Here is a 15,940-nt window from a genome sequence, read left to right as displayed (position 1 = left end):
GTCAGGGCCTGCTTTTCTCTGTCTTGGTGGCTTTATATTTCCAGATTTTTCTATCATGAACATATAGCTGTATATTAGGGGGAGGGGTATGGAGAATTTTTTCCCAAACAAAAACATAAATGTTGAGGTTAAAAGGGAAGGGCCTAGAATTAGCTAGAAAGGCTTTTTGGGCAGCTTCCCTGCACAAAGTTGTGACTGTTGAAAGAAAAGAAAAAGCAAAAGACTGATAAAAATCTGTACAGCTTCGAAAGGAACTTTTGTGGGCTTGTGGTTTAGACCGTTAAATTGTCAGTTCTCAACATCTGTCTATGCTAAAGGCTAAGGAGGGCTCTGGGCCACTTTTTCTTCGACTTTGTTTTTGTAGCAGTTTCGAGTGTGTCGTGTTCTCAGACCCATTCCACAGGAAGGGACCCGCTCGGGCCTGGGCAGCCAGGCACGTTTTGTTGCCCTCTGAGGAGAGCTCCTTGCACTGCATTTCACATCCTTACCTCACTTTTCCCCTCCAGAGGCCTGAAATGTTTAAACATCTTTGTCGATGGCTAAAGCTGAAGCAGGGTAGAGGGAGGGGAAGCAGAATCTCTAACTTCAGGGCAGAGTCCACAAGGCAGACCTCCTGCCCACAGGTTGTCTTTATAAAGACTCAGCCAAAAGTGAGGAAAATTGGCATTTTTAATGTTTAGTAAGCCATTGTATTTCAAAGTTTGCTAGCTTTTTACTTAATGTCCCCAGATGGTTTTTATACTCTTTCCTCTTTTTCCAATTAATACTTGGAATATTATGGGGAGATTAGAATAAAATTCTTTAGTCTTGGTCTGAAAAGTGTAGGTCAGAGCAACTTTGCAGTATCTCTCGGAGCCTAAGTTTCTTAAGAGAACAGTGAGCAATGACATACTGTTTATACTTTGTATTTGGTGATTCTGGTAATCATGTGATAATGAGAGGCTTATCACTAAAAACCCCCTTGGACAAGTGGAATTTTTTTCTTTCGTAATTTCCATTTCTTTCCTATAAGTGTTATTAAAACTTACCCTTTTCTCAGAAAGCCAGAAAGGTTATTTGATGTCTGCCAATGCTTTGAGATAGTAATATGCAATCTTTAAAATGGTGGTAAAAATCCTACTGAAAGACCCAAGATTCTCAGTGTTTATAAAATGTGCTCCAGAAGACTAAAACGTATAAAACATCTCACCTAGAAGTATAACTGTTAAGTTTTCATGAGCTAAGATAAAAACATCTGATAGAATGATAAGTGATACTTATTAAACACTCTGTTCTAGGTACTTTGCATATATGAATATGCTTAATCCTTGCAACTGCTTTTTGAACTCTAATATTTAAATATTCACATGAATATTATTTCCATTTTACTGATGAACTAACTCTCTCAACAACAAGATACAGAGATGTGTGTTTCTTTTTATTTTTTATTTTATTGAAGCATAGTTGAAGAGTCCATCTCCAAAACTCTTCATTTTGCAGCCTAAAAATCTATCCCCATTAAACTCCCCATTCCACCCTCCTCCCACCCCTTGGCAACCACCTACTTTCTGTCTCTATGAATTTGAATACTCTTTCAGCTTCTCTGGTGGCTCAGGTCACCTGCAATGCAGGAGACCAAAGTTCATTCCCTGGGTTGGGAAGATCCCCTGGAGAAGGAGATGGCAACCCACTCCACTATGCTTGGAGAACCCCATGGACAGAGGAGCCTAGGGGTACAGTCCATGGGGTCGCAAAAGTCAGATTCTTAAGAGACTATTTTTCTCTAACAGTTCCTTTGACTCAGCTTTCTCTAGTCATGAAATTATTGAGACTTCCATTAGAGTTTTATTAAGAGGGGCTTCCCTGGTAGCTCAGATGGTAAAGGAATTTGCCTGCAATGCAGGAGACCTGGATTTGACCCTTGGGTTGGGAGGAGAAGGGAATGGCAACCCACTCAAGAGTACTTGGGAAATCCCATGGACAGAGGAGCCTGGTAGACTTTAGAGTCCATGAGGTTGCAGAGTCGGACACGACTGAGCATCTAGCACTTTGGCACTTTCAAGAGGTGATAAATCAGTAGTGAAGAAGACCAGTATAAAAAGTTCTAAATATTTTCAAACACATGTAAGTATCATTTTAATAAATGAGTCTCTATAGTATTTACATATTTGGTTTTATAAGCTTACTAATATTCCACTTAAACTTGTTCTAATTGCTCCCACTTGACAGTAAATAGAATTGACCTTTCATTTTACTTCTTACTGAAGGTCAGAAACATTTCCACATTTCAGTTAGGAATAATTAGATTTTAATGATCCCAAGATTCCTTAGCCCACATTTCTACACATTGGAAAGTAATGTTGTTATTGAAACTTTTGTAAGTATCTTATGTTGACCACACCACTGCTGCTACTGCTGCTAAGTCGCTTCAGTCGTGTCTGACTCTGTGCAACCCCATAGACGGCAGCCCACCATGCTCCCCCGTCCCTGGGATTCTCCAGGCAAGAACACTGAAGTGGGTTGCCATTTCCTTCTCCAGTGCATGAAAGTGAAAAGTCAAAGTGAAGTCGCTTAGTGGTGTCCGACTCTTAGCGACCCCATGGACTGCAGCCTACCGGGCTCCTCCATCCATGGGATTTTTCCAGTGCCTTCTCCATGACCACACCACACACACCCCCAAAAAAGGACAATTTGTTATTTTTTTCCAATTGATACTATATTGGGAGTTAATTTTTCTAAAATATTGCTCTTAGATAAGCATTTGTTTATTGTGTTCCTTTATATATTGAGCTTTCTCAAAATATTTAAAAGAGTGCCCTGAATATAGGAAGTTGGCGATTGCTCCCAGTATGTAGTTGTGAGAAAAGTTTCTCCTCTAGGGTGTCATAAAGAAAGCACTCAGATGTGATAGATGTTTTTGATAATATCCCTGTCAAATAATAGCACAATAATAACACAATAAACACAATATAAGCTTTTCAGTACTGAAGCTGGTGGTTGTCCTGGTGTAAGCTGAGGACATAACTAAAAACCGGCTCATTAAAAACAACTTGATGAAAGGTCAAAGACATGCATTCGGAGATGTGTGGGCCTCTGTGAAAGTCCAGCTTGACCCAAGAATAGAATTTAGATATTGAGAAATATAAAAGAAGTATCCTCAGGTATTCCTCCATGAATTGATTTCTTATGATTGAGTTTTTGATCAAAACAGACAATAGATAGTTTGAAGTAAAATTCTCTAGCAGCGCAGGGAACGTCCATATACTGGGTGACAGTCAGGGTAAGGTTGATAGTTTCTCAGGAACATTAAAGAGACTCATAAGGGCTCAGGCCTAATGAGGAAGCCTCTCGTCCCACCCCGTGCCTCCTCCTACAGTGGACTGGGACTCAACAAGGCAGTATTCTCAGGCTTTCCCACTGCAGACGTAGCTTGGAAAGTCCAAACATTTTTCTCCATCATAATAAATCCTTATTACATGTTCATCATCACTATTTAAACAAGACTTCCCCTCCCTCTCTTAAATATAGCACCAAATTGTCTCTATTTATCTGGTAATAAGATCTTGGGTTTTTGGGGGGGATTCCCTGGTGACCCAGTGGTAAGAACTTGGTAAGAACTTGGTGCTACCATGGACTTGGGGCCAGTCCCTCATCTGGGAACCTAGATCCTGCCTCCTTGAATCCCTGCCCACCTCTGCCCCCTGACAAAATTGAAAACATTGATATTAAAAGGAACCATAGGGGTCACTTAGTCTGTCTAGTTTTATATACAACCGGAGAGAGAAAGGAAAAAAGCACCAAAATTGTCTGCTGAGGTCACCCAGAGAGTTTACTTTCCCATGTTTACTTCACAGGTCAGAGTGGATTGAATGGGAAACATAACTTTCTTGAATCTGTGATAGATGAACATTTGCATTTTGTCATATAATAGCAGCTAGCATATGTACAGTTTGTGAAATTGTTAAACATGCCCAGCTGCAGGGACACCTACTGAGCATGTGCTAGAGGAAGGTGATGGCTCAAGTGCCGGGTCGTCTGACCCTCTGCTGAGAGCACCTGCTGAGCTAATATTTACACTTGAGGCTTAATGACATATGTTTATTTGCTGTTTTCCTATATATATATTTCTTCTTAAACTGTGTCGATGTAATATCTGCTACAAAGGAAAGACAGTATGCAGTGTAGATATAAGTTATGAATCAGAATAATAAAGCACATATAAGCCTACCATCTAACATCGTAAACTTTGTCACTAAAATCTGTTTTATTTGCCTCTGCAGTGTAAGTCACTAAAAATGTTATTAAATATGTACTGTATGCATGCAAAGTACCATGTTAAGTGTTGTTGAAATTTTGAGACTGTTCTGATACTTGTCCTTTCTAGCATCTCTTGGTATGAGCTGGAGGGGAGTTGGCATCAGAGTGAGGGTTAAGTTTTAAGATAAAGGGTTGGAAAAGAAGACATTGAGCACAGAGGGCTTTAGGCTTTTGTTGTAGAGCCGTTTGCTGATTGTTCTTTCCTGGCCACGGTCAGTGTTATTTCTCCCTTCCGAGCCAACCTCACACTAAAACTAAGCTAACATATACACATCAAAACTAATTACTGCTTGTGTATTTGCCATATTGAATCAGGCAAAGGAAATGTGAGTCTTCACCTTGGAAAGATTGAGGGTGTGGGTTTCGTTCTCGGTGTTTTGTTTTTGGCTGTGGTGCTTGCACGTTTGTCATACTTCACCAGCATGAACTGTTTGCCTTTGGCTTTCCCAAGTTTGGGATCAGCTTCTTAACCTTGTTTCTCAAAACTGAAATTTGTAAAAATCTGTAACACTAGTCTGGGAGTCAGTTACATTCATTCAGTCAAGCAGCCGTTACTGTCTGTTTAGAACCTATTATGTGGGGAAATACTGGTCTTTAAAGTCTCGACTAAAGTGGATGTTTCTCTCTCACTTAGAATGGTACAAAACCCCCACTGGACGCAGATGTAAACTTGGAAGCAATTGCTGGTGACCTTCGCTGTGATTGTTACACGTAAGTATGTCAGTCTCAGATCACTTAACTCTCTGAGGTCCCATTTCCTCATGTGTAAAATAAAGGAGAGTGATAGCAAAAGGATTAAGTTAGGAGTCCTGTAAAGCACTAGGGTCTGGCTCTTCCTCCTTCTTAGAGACAGGACCACCCATTTTGAGGCCCTGAGGAGTTCTCAGGAATAGGCGAGTCCTCTCGTGTGTCAGCTGCTGGTGTTCAGCCATCCTGACCACCATCACTGCCCTTCACAGCTTGTCTCTCTGTCCTTCCAGAATATTGCAGGAGACATCTCTTTACCAGCTGCCAAATTATCTAGGTGCTTCAGCATTTGAAAGAAAATAATCTACAAGCTTTTCAAGCCTCAGAATGCATTTTTCATAGCACACCTATTAATATCCACACAATCTTTGAAAACAGGAGGTCAGATATTTCTACTTCATAGTTTATGGTTGTTACGAGTTTTTGTTGTTTTCTTCATTATCATAAAACTTCATTATAGTAACTTTCCCAATTTTGGGTCACAGGGAAGAAAATGAAATTCACATTTAACAGGGCACATCTCTCCCTCCGTTTGGGGGTTTTTTTTTTTTTTTTAATGAGGTGGTGAACCTCAAAGCATGTGGGATCTTACTTCCCCAAGCAGGGATTGAACCCATGCTCCCTGCCATCGAAACATGGAGTTTTAACCACTAGACCACCAGGGAGTTCTCCTCTGGCTTATCCCTGTTGATTGTCCACAATATACTTGGTGTTCATGATATTCCTATAGCTGAAAGCCAAATAAATGTGCTTTCTGAAGCTAAGTCAGTCAAGGAAGGTAGTGTTTTAATCTTCGAGGTCTTCTAGAGTCTGTTGTTCACAGTGTAAATTTATATCCGAAGAACATAACTACCGGTACTGATACAGGCACCCAGTTCTTTCCAGTTCTGGTTGAAGATTTTCACAAAACTGTCTCATGAGATGATTACACTTGAAACCATGCTACTCACTTTTAGGGAGTGTGGCCAGGATCCAAGGTCTAATTTCCAGTTTTTTCATACATAAACATCTTAGGGATCTGAGTCTTGATCTTTGTTCTGCTACCGCTCCCCTAGTGCTCCTGAGAGATTTGCTGCACTCCAGTTGGGACTCTTGTCTCACTTAAAAAAGCGGTGACTGTCTCAGTGGAGGGGAAATGGTCAGTCCCAGGCCATGGTGTTGAAGGGCCTGTGTAAAAGCCCTGCATTACCTTTAAGGAGAATGTACCTTTTTCCCTCGTTGGGAATCAAATGCGTGCCAGTCTGTAGTTAACGAACTTACTGCTAAAGAAAATAGGACTTAAGTGAGTAGTTTATGTATTTGAGTGCTAAAATCTGAAAAGATTTTCAGTTGATAATAGAGGCAGTTTTGATGCAGAACTGACCCTGGGCCAATCTTTTGGATTATACCACATAGGAGGTCATTTATTAAATGGGTCAGGGTTAAACTTGAATGGTATATGTTTTGGGTTTTAATACCACTGTCATCACAGGGACTGTATAAGACTGCAGCCTTCAGCTACTTGTTACATTAGTTAATGGTGTCTCTGCACCAGTGTTGATTTAACATATGGGGTTTCCCCCATGTCTCAGACAGTAAAGAATCTCTGTGAATGCAAGAGACCTGGGTTCGAGCTCTGGATCGGAAAGATGCCCTGGAGAAGGGAATGGCAACCCACTCTGGTATTCTTGTCTGAAGAATTTTATGGGCAGAGGAGCCTGGTGGGCTACAATCCATGGTGTCACATAGAGTTGGACATGACTGAGTGACTAACACTTTCACGCTTTTCACAAAGAAATGAATACCCTGGCATGTATGTACCCACTCCAGTGTTCTTGCCTGGAGGATCTCAGGGACGGGGGAGCCTGGTGGGCTGCCGTCTATGGGGTCGCACAGAGTCAGACACGACTGAAGCGGCTTAGCAGCAGCAGCAGCAAGAGCATATGTATGATTGTTAAATAATATTACAAACCTAACACCTAACCAGCAGAAACATTGAGTTCAGTTAATAATTTAAACTAAATTTAATAATCTTAGGTATGTGGATTATCAGCATTATATATTAAATTAGTTTGTCTAGAGATGAGGATTTTAATTTTAAAGATGAGGTTTTTATCTCCCAGTTGAAACTCTTTCTCAAAGAATCTCTAAGAATCCTGTTAAAGATGTAATGTATTGAAACACCAGTCAACCCCAACATCTTTCATTGAACGCAAGAACCATGCTGATTCAGCATGTTATTACACAGACCAATTAAATGAAGGCTTGTTAGTTCTTGTCATATTTTAAGTAATTTATGATGTGTCAATTCAGCTTGAGCTTGAATCAAATGCATCAAACTCTTTAGCCTTTGTATTTTCCTTTTTTGAACTAGGGGTCCTAAATGACTTTTTATATAAGCTTAGTTTAGACTTTAGGTAATATATTAATGGTATATACTTGTAATGGGCCAGTTTGTACTTTAGCATGATCCTTGTGAATAAAATTTTACAGTAAATAATGTGTAGGTTGCTTTCTTCTGACTGTTTGAGACTTTTTATATTAACATTACTATCTATAGTGATTAGCGTGAGAATATTTGACTCACTGCATGTTTCCTTCATAATTTCCTTTCTTCTAAAACTTAGAAGTATTTTGAGTAAAAACTAAAAGCTCTTTCCTAGTGACCATGATTGGTTTATCCCACCTTTATTGGTCAGTTTCTTTCCTAAACGTTTAATATGTGACTTAAAAGAAAATTACAGGACTTCCCTGGTGATCCAGTCCAGACTTTGCCTTCCAATGCAGGGCACACAGATTCGATCCCTGATCGAGCAGCCAAGATCCCACATGCTTCTTGGCCAAAAAACCAAAACATAAAACAAGCAATATTATCACAAATTCACTGCTTTCAAAAAATACATTTAAAGAAAAAAGGAAATTGCTTTCAGACTTTTTTCTGGGCTTTTGCACAGTGTCTAAGAATAAATGAGTTAAGAGCTCTTCTCTTATTTCAGGGGTGCAGATCTCTCTGCTTTGGTACGGGAGGCTTCTATCTGTGCCTTGAAGCAGGAAATGGCAAGACAGAAGAGTGGAAGTGAAAAAGGTACAGTTCTCGCCAGAATCTCTCATTCCTAGTTAATTATCACTCTGGGTACATAATGCCACTGTTAACCTGGAAAATGACCATTTCCTAGCATTTATCATCTGTGATATTAAAACTGACATTTTTCTGATGAGACCTTTAGCAGCTGTTCTGGAATATTACATAACCTCTGTAGTTGACAACTATAATAATAGCAGTTACTTGGTGCCTTATACAATGTATTCTGTCTTTGCTTATCATCATACATATACTGTTTGCATCATGAGTTTGGTCTGTTTATCAGTCCTGGAAAACCTCCTCATTCTTTTTGTTAGGGCAGTGCTGCTGCTGCTAAGTCACTTCAGTGGTGTCCGACTCTGTGTGACCCCAAAGACGGCAGCCCACCAGGCTCCCCCATCCCTGGGATTCTCCAGGCAAGAACACTGGAGTGGGTTGCCATTTCCTCCTCCAATGCATGAAAGTGAAAAGTGAAAGTGAAGTCGCTCAGTCGTGTCTGACTCTCAGCGACCCCATGGACTGCAGCCTACCAGGCTCCTCCGTCCATGGGATTTTCCAGGCAAGAGTACTGGAGTGGGGTGCCATTGCCTTCTCCGTGTTAGGGCAATACCTATGGTTAAAATGTAACCTAACCTGAAGAACTTAGAAAACACATAAGAAATGAAAATTGAAATGACTTTCCATATACCTACACTTTCTTTTGGGACATCTCAACAGCTTTACCCTGTTCTTCATATTTGACAGTGTGTTTGAGAATACCATTTGGGTGTGTAGTACTCTTGCCTGGAAAATTCCATGGACGGAGGAGCCTAGTGGGCTGCAGTCTATGGGGTCGCAAAGAGTCAGACACTACTGAAGCGACCTAGCAGCAGTGTGTAGATGAAAATGCTTTATTTGTGACCTGCAGTCTGACTGTCAAGTAGAGAAATAGCCTCTGCTTTGCTTGGTTTCTGGGAGGATTGTTTGATCGGTTGCAGTATGTGGCCGTCTTTGAACACATACATTTAGTACTGTCGAATACTTTCTTCAGAAAGACCTACCTTTTCCTCAAAACCTGTACTTTGATCTCAAGTTCAAACCTGTATTGATCTCCTTTTATTCATTAGATTTCCCAGAAGATGTTTCTTTATTTGTGTTTATTTCATTTATTCTTTTCCCTTTTTTCTTTGGCTACCAGGAATCTTGGAGCTAACTTTTGTTTACAGTTACAGCAGCATATGCTTAGCTTAGATTTATCAACACACATATCTCCTTTTTTTTTTTTTTTTTTTAATTATTTAGGCTTTACTTTTTAAAAATTGATTTATTTTTAATTGAAGGATAATTGCTTTATAATATTGTGTTGATTTCTAGCATACATCATCATGAATCAGCCATCAGTATACATATATCCCTTCTCTCTTGAACCTTCTTCTTACCTCCTAACTCATCCCACCCCTCCAGGTTGTCACAGAGCCTTGGTTTGAGTTCCCTCAGTCATACAGCAAATTCCCACTGGCTACCTATTTTACATATGGTAGTATATATGTTTCTATGTTACTCTTTCCATTTGTCCCATCCTCTCCTTCCCCCACCCCCTTTTTTTATGTTTAACAAACATTTATAAGGGGGGAAAATGCTCCAGACTAAGAAGTGAACCACTGTTATGTATACAAACATTTATTAAGGCAAAATGTACCCTATAGGACCAGGAAAATCTAACCTGCCATAGAAATCAGACAGATGAAATACAGTATAATAGAAACAAAGATGTTCTCTTTTCTATAAAACCAAGTTGAGGGATGCTGCTGCTGCTGCTGCTAAGTCGCTTCAGTCGTGTACGACTCTGCGCGACCCCATAGACAGCAGCCCACCAGGCTCCACCGTCCTTGGGATTCTCCAGGCAAGAACACTGGAGTGGGTTGCCATTTCCTTCTCCAATGCATGAAAGTGAAAAGTGAAAGTGAAGTCTCTCAGTCATGTCCGACTCTTCGTGACCCCATGGACTGCAGCATACCAGGCTCCTCTGTCCATGGGATTTTCCAGGCAAAGAGTACTGGAGTGGGTTGCCAGTAAACTTATATGCATATATAGAGGCTCCCAAACCAATCTGCTGTCTAAATGCCTTCCAAAGTACCATTTCAGAGACAAGAAAGAGGGATTTAGAGGGGACAGTCTTTGAATCACCATTTTGCCTTCAATTCTTTGCTCCACTGACATCTGAGAGTTTGGCATATTGGGGGTCTTCAAATTTAAAAGAAATGCCAAAGCTTGACTAATGCAATCTAAGAAAAATGGTATAAACTCCAAATGCCTGTGCAGTTTTCTATAATTTCCAGCATTATGCCTTGAAAATTTATCAGATTTAAAACTTAAGCCACTTCCCGTAGATGGTATAATTTTAGGAAAAAGCATTATCCAAAAATTAAGGTAACACTAAAATTGTATACCCCAAATTCAAGTCTAATGCCATTTTGTTGTTCTGGGTTACTTAGTGTGTAGGAGGATGTATGCAGATATTAACTTTGTTTTTGAAAAAACTTGAAAATTTTGCAGTGATTCTGTCTTACAGTTTCCTCAGTATATGTTCAGGAATCTCCCTCTTTGAGGTTGAATTCTACTGACCACCAACATGGTCCTCTTAAAAATAGGTCTCTGTTCATCATCCCCCTCCACCATGGTCTAAAACATGTTCCATCTTCCATAGTTTGGGGCCTGATACAGCCAGAGCTGAAAATAAGTATACTTCACCTTTGCTGATTTCCATATTTCAGCTTAATACAAATAGGAGTCATGGCATTGACTGACCTCTTCTCTGTACAGCACTACTTTTGCAGTTATTCTGCTGTATTACTTTTGTAGTTATTCCACTACTATTCTTTTTTCCTCAGAAATATTAAGATTTATGTGCTTAAATATCTGAATGCTATGCATAAGAGCAAGACTTTCAGTAAGAAGTATTAAGTTGGAAAAAAAAAATAAACCTGAAAAACAAGATGTTATCTTGTTTTTAAAGAAAGAGGGCTGAATTCCCTGGTTTCAGAATTAAAATTTGACTCTAGTTTAAAAGGTAAAAAGAAGGACCATTGATGTACTTCTTTGTGTCAAATTTCACTTAAACTTTAAAGTATCAGTGCAGAATAGAAAGAACTGGAAAGAAAGGATAGAAACATAAGCCGCCAGTTATTATTTAAGAGTAGATATGACTTCAACCAAAATCAAAAGTATATCAGGAATTGGCCTCTTTTAGGGAGTCTTTTAAAAAAAAAAAATCTGTCATTTGGTATAGCCACTGCACATCAACTTTGAGATTTCTTTAAATAAGTTAGTATTCTTGTCTAGCTATGTGAAATTTTTCAGAGTAATTTTACTAGGAGGTAATTGGATATCATTTGGTACCTTCACATATGACACTGACATGGAATAAAAAGTTGACAGGTGGGAAAGGGGAGGAAGGAAGATCCACAAAGTATAAAGTGAATTATAATGTGTAAAAACTTTTTAAAAAGTAGGGCTGAAGAATTTGAAACCATAAGAACAAGCTATGTGTATATATACATATCTAAAAAACAGTTTTATATCTTTAAAATTAGAATGTTATTTTACTTTAAATGTACGGCATGCAAAATGCTTTGTAGGAGTAGAATGTGTACAACAATATAAATTTAAGTTTCTAGACACTGACCTAGGTCCTTAAGCACTCACTACCCAGCAAAGAGATTACCCAGCCATCACTCTTGCTTGGACAATGCTTACTTGTACCTGGACAATTTAAAGTGTATATGAATTGTTTTCATCAGTGAAGACACAGCTGTTCAGTTCAGTTCAGTCACTCAGTCGTGTCCAACTCTTTGCGACCCCATGAATCCCAGCACGCCAGGCCTCCCTGTCCATCACCAACTCCCGGAGTTCACTCAGACTCACGTCCATCGAGTCAGTGATGCCATCCAGCCATCTCATCCTCTGTCGTCCCCTTCTCCTCCTGCCCCCAATCCCTCCCAGCATCAGAGTCTTCTCCAGTGAGTCAACTCTTCTCATAAGGTGGCCAAAGTATTGGAATTTCAGCTTTAGCATCGCACTTTCAATTGCTGAATTACATGTTTTTTCACTTTGATACCTTATGATCATTAGAAAGCTGCTTATATAATGTTATAATCACACAGTATGCTAACTGCCTATTTGTAACTACAAGAAACTTGTTAAAGACACACTGTTGACTATGATACTTTACAGAATCATGGCCACAAGTTTCTGCAAATGAGGTTTACTTCTCTCAAATCAAAAAATATCCCACAGTTCAGATTTTCATAAGTAGTGCTTCTTTTAAAATAAAAGCAAACATGTTGTCCTGTCTGTAAAATTACATTTCTAGTCCACTTTACAGAATATTAAAATGCTTATAAATGCATTGTATGCTGTGTGCTCAGTCACTCAGTTGTGCCCGATTCTTTGTAACCCCGTGGATCTGTCCATGGAATTTTCCAGTCAAGAATACAGGAGTGGGTTGCCATTTCCTCTTCCAAGGGCTCTTTCCAACCCAGAGATTGAACCTGCATCCCTTGCATCCCCTGCATTGGCAGGCGGATTCTTTTTATCTCCTAGTGAAAAACAAAACCAGTCATCACACTGGCCCATGGAGCCATCTAGGGCTATTTTATATTTCCTACCATTAGAAAAATTGAACTAAATAAGGAAAAAAAGCAAAGGAGAGAAAAGAAATTTTACAAAATGGCAACTAGCATGACCTAAAAAAAGAGTGTACTGAAATATCTTCCTTCAGTTCAGTAACCAGGCCCTTTCTGGAATGAACATTTATGGGTAACTAGGTTAGCAGAGTGTTCCTCTTAGTGCTCAGGACAAAAATACAAGGTATGTTGAAATAACTTCTATCTTTGTGTAAGGAAAGACAGACTTTGAAACAGAGTGACTTTTAAAAACCACAAACCTATATTTAGCCAGAATGTTCAAGATTGACAGGTTTGATGGAAGGAAATCTTCATTGGCAACAAAATTAAAAATCATAATCTTATGGATGCCAATTGTTTTTACCAATGTGAAGATTGTTTGAACTTGTAACATGTGTCTTAGAAGTAAAAAGGTTGCTTTAGTTCTGTGGACTGTTGAATTGCCCTTTAAATAAATATTGCCTCCATCTTAAAAAAAAAAAAAAAGAAACAGCTTCTGAATAGCGTGGACTTCTTCACTGTGGGAAAATAGCCTTGTCAAACTTGTTTCAGAGACTCCCTCCAAGGAGATTGATTCATCCATCAAGTCTATAGTTATCTTAAGATCTGCACAAGACTGATTTCATCCCATCAAGTCTATAGTATCTCCAGATCTGCACCTCAGACTTCAGAAGTCTGTCTACTTCAGCTCCTAACATTTTCTCCATGCTTAAGCATAAAAGTCTAGTTCTGTCGGAGTCTTCATGTTTTGAATTTCTCATAGCATTTATTCAAAATCTGGTTTTTCCAAATATCTTGTTAACAGCTCATCCATTGAGCTCTACTCCTTCCTTAAAGCTTACTTTCCCTAATCCCATCCTTTACTGATGAGTTGTTCTCCACGAGGTCAGTAAGCTGCTGCACTTGCCCTGGCTGGCTGCATTGCCCTGAGAGTGCTTCTTTGTTAGTGTAGATGAGGAATGCTGCTGCTGCTTAGTCGCTGTTGTATCCGACTCTTTGCGAGCCTGTGGACTGTAGCCCGCCAGGATCCTTTCTCCATGGGGATTCTCCAGGCAAGAATACTGGAGTGGGTTACCTTGCCCTCCTCCAGGGGATCTTCCCAGCTCAGGTATTGAACCTAGGTCTCCCACATTTCAGGAGGATTCTTCACTGTCTGAGCCACCTGGGAAGCCCAAGGAATGCTGAGACCATGTCTGATAAGATGCCGTCACACAAGAACGTAGGTTGTCATACAGTGGATAGCCTGCTGTAGAAGTAAGGCCATACAAGTGGCTGCTCTTGTCACTCCTGACACTGCTGCAGTATCCTCCAGTAGTTTTTGTTACATAGATTGTATACTGTCCAATATTGAGGCCTGCGCCACTGCAGACAGCCTCAGCAAACCCAGAAAATCAACACTCGTATCTTAATCGTGAAGTCCCTGAGCTTTTGGTTGTTTAATTTGAAGATTCAGTTATCTGAACTTCTTTTATGTAAGCTGTTTTAAGTTTGTTTTGAAAGTGGGTGGGATATAATTCACAAAATCAGAATGTCATGTAAAAAATCCTTATGTGGTACTATGCTGCCTGAGAGCTGATTATGATAACTATATTTGGATTTGTTTGTCACTAAAAATTAGCAGGCCTCTGTATATGTATTGACTGCTCCTAATAACTCTAATGGGATGTCTTCTTATAAATATGTGTAACAGATTCTGACATCCCTGCTTTGCTGCAGTTTTCATTTCCAGCTGCCTGTCCTTGAGGGACTTTGCATTGATATCTTACTGAACCTGAAATCAGTAATGCCATTCAACTTCCATTTGACATGTTCAGCTACACATTGTATTTTACTTTTAGGTAAATACACTTTCTTAATTTATATATTAGTACTATTTTAAGTATGAATTGTCATCTCGTAAGTTGTCATATGATTGTAAGCGAAGCCTTTCTTAAGTAACATTTAGGTACTGGATTTCTCTTACGTGTGTTGGCATAACCTTACAAGGAATCAAAGCGCCCTTCCAGTCCGGTGTTGCCATATGACCTGTATGTATTATGTGTTATGATGTAACTCCATTCATCTCATTATGTGTATGTACCCTTAAGTAATATGGAATTCCGTTTTCCATTCTTAGTTAAATTAATTTGAATTATCTTGAAAGAGAAGAATTCTGATGCTTTGTCCTGAACATTGCCATTAAGTTAAACAATACAAAGATAACGGGGTTATCTGTTAATGAGTGATAGTTCTCTTACTACATTAAACTATGATGAGCCAGAGAGTGGGAAAAATGGGGAGGTATTGATCAGAGGGTACGAATTTCCTGCTATATGATGAATAAATTCTGAGGATCCCGTGTACTAATTATCAGTAGTGTGTTATATACAGTTAACCTGGGTTTGAACTGTGCAGATCCACTTATACATGTGGATTTTCTTCAGTAAATATGTAGTACAGGACTACACGATCCATGCTTGGTTGAATCTACAGAAAAAGAACTACAGATTCAGAGAGTCAGCTATAGAGTTATACATAGATTTTTGACTGAGGGCCACCACTCCTAACCTTCACATTGTTCAAGGGTCAGCTGAACTTGAAAGCTGTTCAGAGGGTAGATCATAATAAGTATCACCACAAAAATAAATAAAAAGGTGATCATGAGGGGCTGGAGGTGTTAACTAACCTTACTGTGGTAACCATTTTGCAGTAGATCATCGTGTCACACTGTACTTCTTAAAGTTAACTTATATTTATTATGTACCAACAGTATCTTAGTAGAGCTGAGGGGAACACAAAGTAACAGAATATATGAACCATTTATCTTTTTTAAGGATAAGAATCTCCTTTCTAATTAAATATGGACAAAATACTTTTTAATATAATTTGTCCCATAATAAACTGTTTTGATTGCTGGGGGGAAAAAAAGACTATGCTTTTAAAATATATGACATAACTTATGGAAAATTAAATATGGTTCAGTTCAGTTCAGTTCAGTTGCTCAGTCGTGTCTGACTCTTTGCGACCCCATGAATCGCAGCACGCCAGGCTTCCCTGTCCATCACCAACTCCCGGAGTTCACTCAGACTCACGTCCATCGAGTCAGTGATGCCATCCAGCCATCTCATCCTCTGTCGTCCCCTTCTCCTCCTGCCCTCAATCCCTCCCAGCATAGGGAGTTTCCAATGAGTCA

At 39.4% G+C, this 15,940-nt stretch overlaps 1 protein-coding gene across 1 annotated transcript in view; it reads left to right on the top strand.

The window, feature by feature from the left end:
• Positions 1-15,940, top strand: part of NVL (nuclear VCP-like) — an 88,863-nt gene that overhangs the window by 62,209 nt on the left and 10,714 nt on the right. The window contains exons 20-21 of the mRNA XM_010852847.1: positions 4,931-5,007; positions 8,019-8,107. Of these exons, the coding sequence (XP_010851149.1) occupies positions 4,931-5,007; positions 8,019-8,107 (166 nt within the window). The remainder of the gene's footprint in view (positions 1-4,930; positions 5,008-8,018; positions 8,108-15,940) is intronic.

Source organism: Bison bison, unplaced genomic scaffold (assembly GCF_000754665.1).
Source record: "Bison bison bison isolate TAMUID 2011002044 unplaced genomic scaffold, Bison_UMD1.0 scf7180017864317, whole genome shotgun sequence".
Taxonomy (NCBI): Eukaryota; Metazoa; Chordata; class Mammalia; order Artiodactyla; family Bovidae; genus Bison; species Bison bison.
This window is presented reverse-complemented; position numbering and strand designations above follow the sequence as displayed.